The sequence below is a fragment of the Notothenia rossii genome (genome assembly GCF_949606895.1).
Source record: "Notothenia rossii genome assembly, chromosome: 2".
Taxonomy (NCBI): domain Eukaryota; kingdom Metazoa; phylum Chordata; class Actinopteri; order Perciformes; family Nototheniidae; genus Notothenia; species Notothenia rossii.
This window is the reverse complement of record NC_136904.1, coordinates 81,047,128-81,059,736: the sequence shown is the minus strand read 5'-3', so window position 1 is coordinate 81,059,736 and position 12,609 is coordinate 81,047,128. Positions and strand designations below refer to the sequence as shown.

The following is a 12,609-nucleotide window of genomic DNA, read 5'->3' as shown; positions in this document are numbered from 1 at the left end:
CTTTAGTTGATTTGACTGTGGCAGCTTTCCACTCAGTTCGACACTTTATAAACACAGTGGCACAAACTCCTACACACTGCAGTTATACAACTCCTCATCCCCATGAACTCAAAGTGCACGTATGCTTTAGAGAAATGTTCTGTTTCCTGTAAAACTGCATCACAATTATCAAAGGTGTGTTACCTCTATAGATGAGGATGTCCTTCACTTCTCTGTGTTTAGAACAATATAAAAAAACTTCATTTCCTATATTCAGTTTATGTGTAGAGTTGATCAACACTGCCCCCTACTGGCGCACATACATCTTGACAGTTATTTACCAGTATCAGGTAATGCAGTGTAAGTGTTTTTTGTTATAGATTCGCTGTGCTAAGCTGTCAAACACACCATCAGTTTATCAACTTATTTTTCTCTTATTTCATCATTTCATCAATAATTTCCTCCATGATACATTGCTTCTCCTGTAAATAAATCCCTGGAGCTTTCTGGCTCCATTTCTTATGTTTTGAACGAATCTCTCGAGCAAATCCTGTAATCATCAATGATATTCTGGTAATGTCATTACAAAAACAAAACTGCAGAATATGAGCTTTTATTTAAAAATGTAAATGCCTTTACTAACCAGGACAGTGAAACATTTCGAAAACAATATCATCAGCAAAAACTCAAGCGTTAGAAAGGTAAAAAACACATTGTAAACAAATCTTAGTGTCATGCATGGAAATATCATATAAATCATTAAAAGTTTATAATGTGAAATATACCCTGAGCTCCAAAACACTTCAAATATTAGCAGTGATAAGCTGGTCTCAATACAGATAAATTAATACATGAAACGTTATCAATACTTGGAGCAAAGGTCAAATATGTATTTTCTATTGCTTACAGTATCGTACAGTGAACACATATATTGTCCATTATAAATCCAGACGAATTATTTATTGTGTTTGATGATTATACTCACCTACAAAACCTTCATTAAAGCTTTAAGATTTTAAAAACGGCAAACATCTAGTGTGTGAGCACGTCAGTCTCTGCACAACCAACTACAAATGTTTCCAAGGTCACAATATAACATTTACAAGATTAGTGCTGTTAAATTGATTAGAGTTATACATTCTTATTTATCTACCTTGATTAATAAATTAAGCATATTAGGTAGAGTTATTAGTGGATAAGTTATATCGTTTAAAAAGACAAACAATTAAAACAATTGAAAAAAACAATGCAGCTGTTAACCGAACACTTGTTGAATAATATGTAAAATAACTTTATAGCTAAAAATAAGAGAAGTAGGGTTATCTTAAAAAGGAAGCAACACATGTGTTAGTTGTGCACCCTGGTGCTCTGCCCCTTCACCTCCTGCACACTGCCAAGTAAACATGTAAATAATATAAAGTCATTTCAGGAGCATGCCAGCTCTCTGAGAGATGGTTATCTCTGTTGTTCACTGTATGTTACGGAGATAGAATAATGATATTACTCATTTCATTTTGATATTTTGAATAACCTTTGAATGAACCACTTTTTTTTCCCCTTGCTAATTGTCTGCTTCTTTTCCTGCTGTACAGTATGTCCATCTTTTCAATTTCTTTCTGCAATACCACAGCAGGTATTTCTCTACATTTTGACTGTCTATACATTCCTAAATAGTCCTTGAACTCTACATTTAAAATCAAGTATTGATCTCATTTCCTGCTGATGTGTTGTGTTTACACCTGCACTTTTATTATCAACTTCCATCTTGGATTCTACCTTTCATATTTGTCAAGTTGCCTAAAGGCTTAAGCAACAACTTTATCTTTCTTTTGTTCTTCTTCATCCTCACTAAGGCTTTCATTGCCTGGCTTTTTCTCTTCACGGCCACACTCGACCTCATGTTTATCTTCAACAACATCACCCTTATCTTTCTCTGACTGCACCTTAGACTTATCATGGCCTTGTTGCTCCTCTTCTTCTTGATCTGGCTCTGCTCCTGCAGTGTCTGGAGTCTCTTGAAAGGTACTGCTAGGTGTGGGGCTCTGACATTGCTGGGAGGTGGCTAAATACAGATCTGGTTCCTTATCTGTTTCTTTACAGTCGCCTACACTTTCTGTTTTATCTCCATCTTCGGAAACCGGTTTGACTGTTTCACTGACCTTTTGCTTGTTATCTTGGCTTGTGTGTGTTTCTTCTTCTGCGGCTTTTAAATCTTGCTCATGTCGTGTTGTTTCTAACCCTTTGTGTTCAGGAGGGGTGGGCGAATGTTTGTCTTCGGTAGAGTCGTCTGATTCATTTCTTTCCTCCTCACCCGGTGAGTCAGACTCTCTGACATTCTTCTCTTTAGTTTCTTTAGTGACCTGAGAGTTGGCGTCCTCTTTGTGTCCAAAAGTACTGTCCTCAGGTGGCTTAGCAGGAGAACAAGTCTCAGCGCTGGCAGGAGCAGACTGCATTTCCTCAGCCTCATCGTCTTTCTTCTCTGGCTCTAAAAAACAACACACAGTAAAAGAAAAGAGCATAATGAGTTCACCTGACCTCAGCATTTCACAAGAATTACCGTCATTTTCGGACTATAAGGCGCACCTGAATATAAGCCGCAGCAGCTCAATTGAATGATGTGTACATATATAAACCGCACTGGACTATAAGCCGCAGGTGTTTTAATGTTTAATTACCATATGTAAGGGTTCGTGCACAGAGGGGATTGTCGGGAAAGAGATGGCTGTTTGAGGAAGCTCCCATTTATTAACATTTCAACAAACAGTTGCATATTTGCATAACGTATTCAAGTGTTAGCATTTAGTGCAATAGTAGCTACAGAACATGTGCTGTGTAAACTGTACTGTCTCACATAGCGTTTCAGACACACAAACTTTTCAACTTTCAAACTTAAACGGTGCGCTCCCAGCGCACGTACCGGCAGTGATCTACAGCAGTGGTTTTCAACCAGTGGTACGGGGACAAACTGTCTCGCTCTCGTAATGTTTGTCTGTCTTGCTCTCGTTCCGTCTCTCGTACCACTCTCGGTTCCACTTTTACTTTTGCGCGCTACCTGTCTCACTCTTTTCCGGCCTCCAGCTTTTCCTGCTGGAGCCCGCCGCTTAAAGGTGGGGGGCGCGGACCGGCCATAGAGCCCATAGAGTTAAAGGTGGTGGACTGTAACCTGTAAAATCCATAGATTTAGGAGGTCCCCTAGTGGCCGTTAGCTGTAAAAATCCATAGATTAGCCGCACCGTTATATAAGCCGCAGGGTCGAAAAATGGGAAAAAAGGCGCGGCTTATAGTCCGAAAATGACGGTAAATCAGTACTTCATGGTGATTTAATAACAAAATAGCAATAAAGTGAATCCAATATAATTCCTCCAGCTTTTAACTTGTTCTATAGTATAAATGTCCAAATTATGAGCTTTGGACTTTTTAAAACGCCATCATTGGTCAACGTCCATCTTTCTTCTATCAACTAGAACATCAACAAATGTTTATCTGGCAAGTAGTATGGAAACATGAATCATCTTTCATTCGGATAATCGCTTCAATGTTTGAACGTTTCTTTTATACTTTGGGTTTTTAAGAACATTTCACTTTTTTTTGTTGATATATTATAAGTAATATGATTGATTGATTAAACACAAAACAAAGTTCACCTGATGTGCACCTGACTGCTAGGAATTGTTACAATCATTGAGTCAGTCTAACTCCATGGAGGTTTATGTTTGCAAAGAATAATCAATCATTTATGAAAACCTGCTGCACCCTCTGTTTGTGTGTGAGATATTACAAAAGATATCTAATCAAACCTAACTGGGTGTTTCCTCTAGTGCTGATGTACACCTTCACAGAATCTACTCACACTATAGTAATGTAGAATAGCATGGATAGCAAACCCACGTGTTTTTGCTTTCTGGGTCAGCTGGGGACGTATCCTCCTGATGTTGTAAAGCGTGTATCTGCAGCAGCGGGTTGTAGCAGCGATGTTTGCAGTGAAGGACAGTTTGTTATCTAGGGTCACACCCAGACTCGTTGCTGTCTGACTACTTTACTTGAGTATTTCCATTGTATGCTACTTTGTACCTCTACTCCACTACAATTAAGAGGTGATTCATTTACTTGTACTCCACTTCATTTATATAATACCTTTAGTTACTTCACAGATTTGGATTAATGATACAATCAACCCTTAAATCAGACTTTAGTTCCACCTGGAGTAAATCCACGAGTCATTCAGCTAGCTGCACCTTTACCAGCTTTGATACCACTTTAATGATCAATCATTATAATCAAAACATATAATATATTATACTAACATGGGCCAATCTGCATAATGAGTGCTTTTACTTTTGGTAATATAAGTATATTTTGATGCCAATACTTTTGTACTTTTACTTGAGTAACCTTTTTAAGGCAGGACTTTTTTCTTGTAACAGAGTATTCCTACACTCGGGTACTTCTACTTTTATTCAAGTACAAGATTTGAGTACTCCTCCCACCTCTGAGAAAAGTTTAGTTGTACCTGTCCATTAGTTGTTCCTAATTATGTATTTTATAAATGCTTGTCACTGTGCTGAAATGTATTTTGTTTCTGTTATTCCTCATCCTAGTGTTTGTTTTTCACTCTGACAATCTGATTCAAGCTCCAACTTTGTTTTATAGTTCCCAAACCTGTCTGTTCAGGAACGGAGGATTCCTCACTCAGGCCTTCCGACAGATCAGCTGGGTCTGGTCCTGCCTTCTCAGAGTCTGTGAGTTTACCCTGTGGGATTTCTCTCTCTAGATCCTCTCTGTTCTGGTCTGCATCTTCATCTCCTCGATTATTCAGATCCAGAGAAGAAGCTGTCTCATTATGCCGAGGGGAAGGAGATTCAAAAATAGATTCAAGGATAAGAAGACTTTGAGAAATTAAAACACACAGAGCAGTCTTTGAAATTGGGATTCAAACAACAGTAGCATGAAAACAATACATTGATCAATGAATTGATGAACAGAAGATAAATCATCTTTCATTTAAATGATCATTTATAATGCACACAATGTACAACAAATTGTCGGGACGTCCGACACACCTGCGGGGGTTGGTTCTGCCTCCTCAGAGTCTGTGAGCTTACCCTGCGGGATTTTTTTTCCTAAACAAACAAAAGCCAAAGTTAGAAAAATGTGTAAGTTGAAAAAATATATTAATCAATTAATTGATCAACATACAATTAAATCATACAAAAAACGTCTTGCTTTTTTATTTTTTAGGAAAGAAATCCCTTCATCTAATCTTCAAAATGTCAACTATTTAAAAAAAAAGTGTGATATATGATAAATAAAATTATTGATTGATTATAAAAATGGATTAGGTACAACTGAACACAACAAGTAGTTGAAGCTGTCAGCTAACAATAAGGTAAACTTAATACCCATCTGTGGTCCGTCGTTATATCCAGAATCGCTTTTTTCAAATATTTTTCTGCGCTCTTTGACCATCCCTGTAAACAGCGAACAGCACACACATCAACATATAGTATTCTTTATACTATGTTTAAGATATAGTTAATAAAATATTGTTTGTGGAACCTTTTCGTGGCGTATCATCTTCTTGATTGATATTATGATCTGTGAACAAAAAAAGAAAGGAATCAAATAAAGACTGCAATCCTGGTTTAGTCCTTAATTGCTTCAATTGATAAAAACGTGAAACTAATTCAGAATCTGTGTCCTTTCTGTGATTTCTAGCAGGTAGCTTCGTGTTTCTATTACCTTGATTAAAATGGAGAGGCTGGTTAGAGCGTAGTGTGGATTGACTGGGATGAAGAAGACGCTCTTTTTCAGAACTCTCTGCTTCGTTCTTCTCTTCACCTGAAATACAAAACATAATGTTACTCACTGGTATGAAATAATGATATTGAACATTAAAAAAAAGTTCTAAAACAATAATACCTTTAAGAAATGAACAATCAATGAAAGAGCAATATGTAATGTTAATAAAAGGCTGAGAAGCGTTTTCACATGAGAGCCATGGACTGCCTACAAATGGACCCAAGTAGGAATTAATATATGCCTTCTTAAAAGCTCAGTCTGAGATTCAAAACGCCTGCTGTTTTAATTGAAAGGATTGTGCAGCTTTGGAGGTATGGCTTATCTCTGCTTTATAGCTCTTATCTGCAACACTCCCTGTGTACAAAGCAGGCTTAACAACAGCTACATTAAACTACTACTCTCTTTAAGTAATCTACAATGTTCTATACAATTACAACAAAGAAAAGAGAAAGAAATTAAGACCAGAACGGGGCAGGTTCCCATTATGTTTATTACAATGACCTTTGTTGTCTTTGCTTTCCCTTGAGCTTTCTTTATTGAAAAACCGCAACTATTTGAGCACCTACACTTTTTATTCTTTGATAATTTGTTGTCTTTACTGCTTGTTCTCCCATCTCAGTTGTGCAGACATTAGTATTCAATTAAAATGATTATTCTATTCAAGGACAATTAAGAACATTTTTTTTAAATTATCAATAAATCCTCTTAGTTATTTATAAACACCACAGCATTTTTTTGGTTTGAATAGACAATATCATACCTTTTTTTGGTGACTGTTTTTCAGGATCATCTTTTGCAAAACATGCTGGACCATGAGTGAGAGGACAGAAAAGAACAAAGACAAATTGTGTTTAGTTTCATATGTTTGAAAGTTAGACTGCTTGTGTACAATTATACTGCAATTAAATAGCTTGTTATGCATAATGTTCTCTTCTGGAAATACTTAATATCTCCAAATGACAGAAAGCCTTGCTCCATATAGAACTAAAAGGACATTAGGTCAACTGTTACACATAGCTCTGAATATGTGAGCATTAGTGTTCACATGTTTGTTTGCTAATATTACTGTTGAAGCAAATCATTTCTTGAAAGAATTCCGTTTAAGGTGTAATACTATTACTGTACCTTTATGGCATAGTTTGCAGTACAAAACTATGCCCAGAAGAACCCCAAGGAGGAGAATACAAAAGAAGCTGACAAGGCCGGCAGTCAGTCCTACAGATGAGATTTTTACTGCACAGAAACACAAGAGTAAATGTTACAACGACATCTTGTGACATTACATTCATTACTGAAGCAACAATCATACAACATAAACATTTTAGTTTACATTTTGGACATGAACCCTGTCATCCCTCTTGATATTAAAACTAAAAGATAAAGAAGCTCATTTGAAATACCTTTGTTTACCCATTATTACTACCAGTAATATTAATGTATTCATTCTGTGAAACACACAGAGCAGATACATGCAGGTGTTACCTAATAGCTTACAGCGGGTCAATAATAATAATAATAATGTTCATGTTAACATAGTGACCTACCTGGGTAGCAATCCTTTGCAGTGAATGTAGCTGTTTCATTACTCCGAGGGTTGCTGACTGTACAACTGTACTCTTCCTCATTATGTTCGCCCCCCAGAGGAATGTTAAACTCTGGGCCAGGCTGCACGCTTCCTTGAGATCTCCACTCCAACTTCTTTATAGATTGAAGTCTTCCGGGCTTTGCAGAGCACAGCAGCTTTCCAGAGATGTTACCGATGCTGTCATCGTTTATCTCACAGGATATGGTGGGCTTGGCAATCTTGTCTTAATGAATGCATTAAGGACAAAATCAATTAATCATACCTAAATGAATGATTCCATCATGTTACCTTATCTCTATCTAATAACAACATATTACACATGGTAAAGGATATAAAGGACATAAAGTGCTGAAAAGATATATTGTATTTCATTTCAATTATAACTAATCTTCACTGTCACATAAGGGAACCTGCTGTTCTGTTTAAAAATAATTAGTGAGTTAAGGTTATTATAACTAATTAGTTTGAAGTTAGGGAAAGAGTGTTCTCACAGTTAAATATGGCTAAATCTGAATACTGGTATACATCCTGACATTAAGGCCAACACCCTGACGTTATACTGCAATACAACAAATCCCACTAATTCCTACTTTGACACTGAATGAAACTGTGTACTACCTGTAGTTGATTTGAGTCATTACAGTATCTTAACTGATACCAAGGCCATCATAACAATCAAATCAAATGTACAAAGTATAAAATCCTTTTTTATAGGTGACCTATTAATAACATAACTAACAGACACTGTTGGGTGTGGGAGAGAAGTCCTGTCTCAGTGACTCGATGAGTCCTCTGTGGGGCTTTAACGCTCTCAAGAAAACAACCACATGTCTTTGATACTGCTACTCTGTTTTTTTTTTAAAACTGTAAATACTAACAATGCTTATTTCATTTATTGTTTTACACTAGTGACTCACAAGCTCGATCATCAGCGACAAGTTGTCAATTACAAGGTGTTCTAAGTTGTATTGATAATAAACATGTATTCACTACTAACTTCACTCGTAATTGAACATTTAAGAATGTTATGTTGATCATTGTCACATTTACATTTAAATATCCATTGTAATGCAAAACTATTTGCTAAAAAATAGAAACTTTGGCAGTGGCATCTTCCTTATTGCATTCCATCAATTTATTTGTGCATTGGGTTTTATTTTAAGGTCATTTAAAGGCATTGGGGTTGCTATAGGATCAACTACCTGCTATAAAATCATGGTAACATATTCATGTGATAAACGGCATACAACCAAAGTAAAGTAAAAAAAACGTACCAATGACTTCCAATTGATAAAAAAAACGCTGCAACTTTTTGTTAAGTTCTAGTTCCAACTCATACTCTCCACTGTCTTCAAACCTGAGGTCAGTAATTTGGATATCTGCAGAGACCCAATCAACAGTGATCCTGTTTTCAAATGGTTTGTAGACATGTTGCTCTTTGCCATTAAACTCTACCACTTTGTTGCCGTTATGTTTCCACAGAATTCCATCAGGGTTTCCACTGACGCCTGGCTTTAAGGACACCTCCCCACCCTGCAGTGCATATTCTGGAGACTGTCCTGCAACTAGACACAGAGAAAATACATGAATGTGTAGATATAGGCAGTATAATGTGGAAACGTTTAGTTGTAACATTGAAAGATATGATAACAATAACTAATATCTGTGCAAAACTGTAATAACTTGACAGGTGTATGATCATTCTCAATGTTGTATGCTGTATTCCTATAATAACTTTCGGTATAAATTCAACATTCATTTGAGTTTTTAACCAAAAGAGTTAAAGGTCAGTAGCCTACTTGTGTGTATCACAGACACTTTATTACTACCTGAGATATTATGAACTATTGTACTCAACTTTAGATAAATCATTAACCTGTCCATGCATGGCCTGTGAGTGAAATAGTAGGAGTGCACTCGAGTTTTTAAGACGAAACAAACATTTAAAAACCGGATAAAAATGACAAAAGCATTTAAGAGACAAACTCACCTAGGCATGATGTGAGGGTGAAATAAGTCAGGAAATACCGACGAGCCATTTCAGAAGAGCAGAAAAATCTCCGTTTGAAGCATTTACTTTCACTTGTTCGCATTTACTTTCACTTCTGGCAGATATTATTTTTCTCAACAGAGTTAGTCCAAAGGTTCCCGGATTGTTATTTTTACTCCAACAAGTTTGGACAGGCTTTAAAATAAACTAGTTAATACCTGCGCAGGTGATCCTAGAGGTGTGTTTTTAGGATCCAGGCAGAATAGCAGCAGGAATAATGGGACAGGTTTAACACCTATTTCCGGTCTCTCGATCTGGCGATTTCCCCTCTCCTTCACAATAAATTGGAAATCTGACCATCTAAATCTAAACACATTAACATAACGTGAGTGATCAACCCAGAGTTACAAACTTGTAAATTAACGAATCAAATATCTCTATAACCATTCAAATTTGTTAAACATTAATTTATACTATATCTACATAGGGGAGAAGGGGGTAAATTGAGGCAGTGGGTAAATTGAACCACCCCCTGTAACCAGGCAACGCTTTATAGTTGTAATCAGGTGACCAGAAATTATGCAAGCTCCTCCCATTTATCTTTACTTTTGCAGACACCAAAATACATGACGTTGACCTAATACTCACTAACTTCATTATATATGTTGAATAAATAGAGATTGTCTTTGCAATGGTACTAAATAAAAAAACGAAAAAAAATTGTTTTATATATAAATTGCAATTTATTTAAAATGCCAAGTTCAAGGAACTGCCTTGTCACTTTGGTCATACATGGAAGAGGAGCCTATAGTTTTCATTTAAAATATATATTTTTCAATAAATAAATGTCATTCATATTTACATAACATTACATACATTAAATATAAAACTGAAATGGTAAAAAAAAAACGCAAATTTTTATTAATAATATCCAATAAATGTCAGTCACCCAAAATTATGTCATTGGTGTTACTGCTACACAAAACGCTTTTATTTTTGAAATAATGTATTGTCTCTGAAGTGCTTCCTGTAACAAGAGATAATTTGACGCAGTGCAGTGGACAAAGACATAAGGAAAGTCAGATACTTCTTACTTTGTTTGTATTGAAGAGTTAAACGATTTTGATATTGACTGAAGCCATATTTGGTCTGACACATTGCAGCCATTTTGTTAAAATAGTAGTGTTTTCTCCAAATTGTCACTGGTGTTACTCTTCTTCCTGGTAACACGTAACACCAGTGACATCCCTATGTAAATAAGCTTTGTATAATATAAAAATAGTAAAAATACTTTAAGCTCTACTTGTTGTGGATTCATCAAGTTAAGAGTTAGTTATTGCTATTTAGCAAGTTTTAGATGTGTTTAGAAGGAATATATTTCAGCAGATTTGTATCACCCAGATTCCACCTTTTCTGTAGAATGACTCAGATGCCCATTGTGGTCTGGTAAGTAAACATTTTTACAAAAAAACGTTTTTTGCTTGTCAAAGTATATTTTCTAGATGTCAGCTATATCGGCTGTCATGTCAAGCAAAATGTATCCAGGTTTAAAAACATATATTGTATATGTTGATGTGTTAGCAGCGTATTAAACCATGTGAATCATTAAGCTAAAGATGACTGCAGCATTTTTAAGCTAGGCTATTTTTTCTAAAATGGTGGCTATGGGGTAAAGTGAACCATGGGCCTTGGGGTAAGTTGAGCCAGTGGTTCAATGGAGTAGCAGAATGAAAGTAGGCCCAGTTGATAATAAGAGAGTTGAATTTACCCTGTGTTTGATTGGTAAGATGTATGAAATTGTATCACCATTTGTATGATTACTTTTCCTGTTAACATTTAAAAAAATATATCAATCAATTCAATCGAAATATATATTAAAATATTAAAAAAATTAAACTTGTATTTGGTTTGTTATTTATTTTGTTACCTTTAAGATTTTTTGTAGGTATGCCCAGGTTTAAACTGGAAAAAGTGAATTGGTCAATTCACCCAACAGTGGTTAAATATACCCCCTGACCTGGATCAACTTACCCCTAAACTGGGGTAAATTGAGCCACAAGACCACTTTTTTTTTTTAGAAGTAATATTTAATAATTCTTATCATTGCCATTGATAGGAAACATCCTGAATTATAAGTGTGCTTTCATTTAACTATGTGTCATTTCTCCTTGCTTAGAGGACAGCTAAAAAGAAATGGCTCAATTTACCCCACTCTCCCTAAGATAATCTATCTGTTTATGTAAGTGTTGTCTGTGACCAATTAACAGCAATGTTTAACTCAACACAATATTCCAAATTAGGTGTGTTCGATTTGCAAATATAAATGTGATTAGTTGATAGACTGGTCGAATAATCAATGTGTTTTATTTTGAAAATCTACAGGAAGTTAGGTTATCTGTTTTTTTTTCGCAAATGGCCCTTGGTTACTTTCAGTATGAAATTCAAGTAAGTTTGCGTAGTATCTTCCCTGCGGAAAAAAACAGCTAAATTGACCAGCCGGACCAGCCTGACCAGCCAGTAGATATTAGGCTGGAATGGTTGGCTGGTTTAGCTGGTGCACTAGCTAAACCGGTGTTGTGTCAAATTATGCACCCCCACTGTGAAATGCGCCCCGTGTCACGGGAACGCGCATTTCTAAATGAAACGTTTAGACCAGGGGTAGCCAACACGGTGCCTGCGGGCACTCAGTCGCCCGCAGGGGCAACGTGAGTCGCCCGCCGGGCATGTTCTAAAAATAGCTCGCCAAGCAAATCCAAAACAAAAAAGGAAATGTAATTAAAATAATCTACTCTATGCATAAACGAAACCTAAATCATAGCGAACTCTATCTACTTACTACAACTCTATATCTATCTAACACCCCTCCTCCCCCACCCCCACAATGAATATCGACCAATCACGTTTTGCTTGATTTGCGGGACCAGCGTTGCAGTCGGGAAGAAAAGCAATGTGGCACCTCCCCTTCTGATTTTCCTTCTGGCAGAATCTACACAACACATCAGCCCCATTGAACAGCCTATCATGCCAGCCTATACAACACATGAGGAGCAGAGTTTTACTCTGTGTGTGTTGTAACTTGCATATATATTTATTCCACTTGACGCACACACAGGCATGGCGTAATCGCCACTGGGGACAGGGGGGACATGTCCCCCGCACTTTTCGAAATCCCGTTTGTGTCCTCCCACTTTACAAATATGTTTATTATTATTTTTTAACGCAACCCGTCATCGCCAAGGAGGAGCACACAGCCTCT

The 12,609-nt window shown here is 36.5% G+C and overlaps 1 protein-coding gene across 3 annotated transcripts; it reads right to left on the bottom strand.

The window, feature by feature from the left end:
• Positions 1 to 576: 576 nt before the first annotated feature.
• Positions 577 to 9,658, bottom strand: LOC307030743 (uncharacterized protein). Of its 3 annotated transcripts, none has more exons than XM_079667374.1 (11): positions 9,354 to 9,658; positions 8,638 to 8,928; positions 7,323 to 7,586; positions 6,904 to 7,011; positions 6,539 to 6,583; positions 5,719 to 5,817; positions 5,536 to 5,574; positions 5,379 to 5,447; positions 5,059 to 5,099; positions 4,639 to 4,705; positions 577 to 2,464 (listed from the first exon to the last, which is right to left on the bottom strand). In XM_079667374.1, exons 1-11 carry the CDS (start codon positions 9,454 to 9,456, stop codon positions 1,785 to 1,787), a joined length of 1,806 nt encoding a protein of 601 aa, XP_079523500.1. In that variant the 5' UTR covers positions 9,457 to 9,658; the 3' UTR covers positions 577 to 1,784. The 3 variants fall into 3 exon arrangements, with proteins under 3 accessions (XP_079523500.1, XP_079523499.1, XP_079523498.1); XM_079667373.1 differs by having other exon boundaries at positions 4,639 to 4,809; positions 5,082 to 5,099; XM_079667372.1 differs by having other exon boundaries at positions 4,639 to 4,809; positions 5,040 to 5,099; positions 9,354 to 9,657.
• Positions 9,659 to 12,609: the final 2,951 nt, after the last annotated feature.

Bases quoted from the DNA above. Each gene is read 5' to 3' on its own strand.
- LOC307030743 (XM_079667372.1), bottom strand. From the start codon at position 9,456: ATGCGAACAAGTGAAAGTAAATGCTTCAAACGGAGATTTTTCTGCTCT. The intron at 7,587-8,637 runs GTACGTTTTTTT...GCATTCATTAAG, and splicing joins TTATCAATTGGAAGTCATTG to ACAAGATTGCCAAGCCCACC. The intron at 5,448-5,535 runs GTTCCACAAACA...CGCTGTTTACAG, and splicing joins AGATGATACGCCACGAAAAG to GGATGGTCAAAGAGCGCAGA.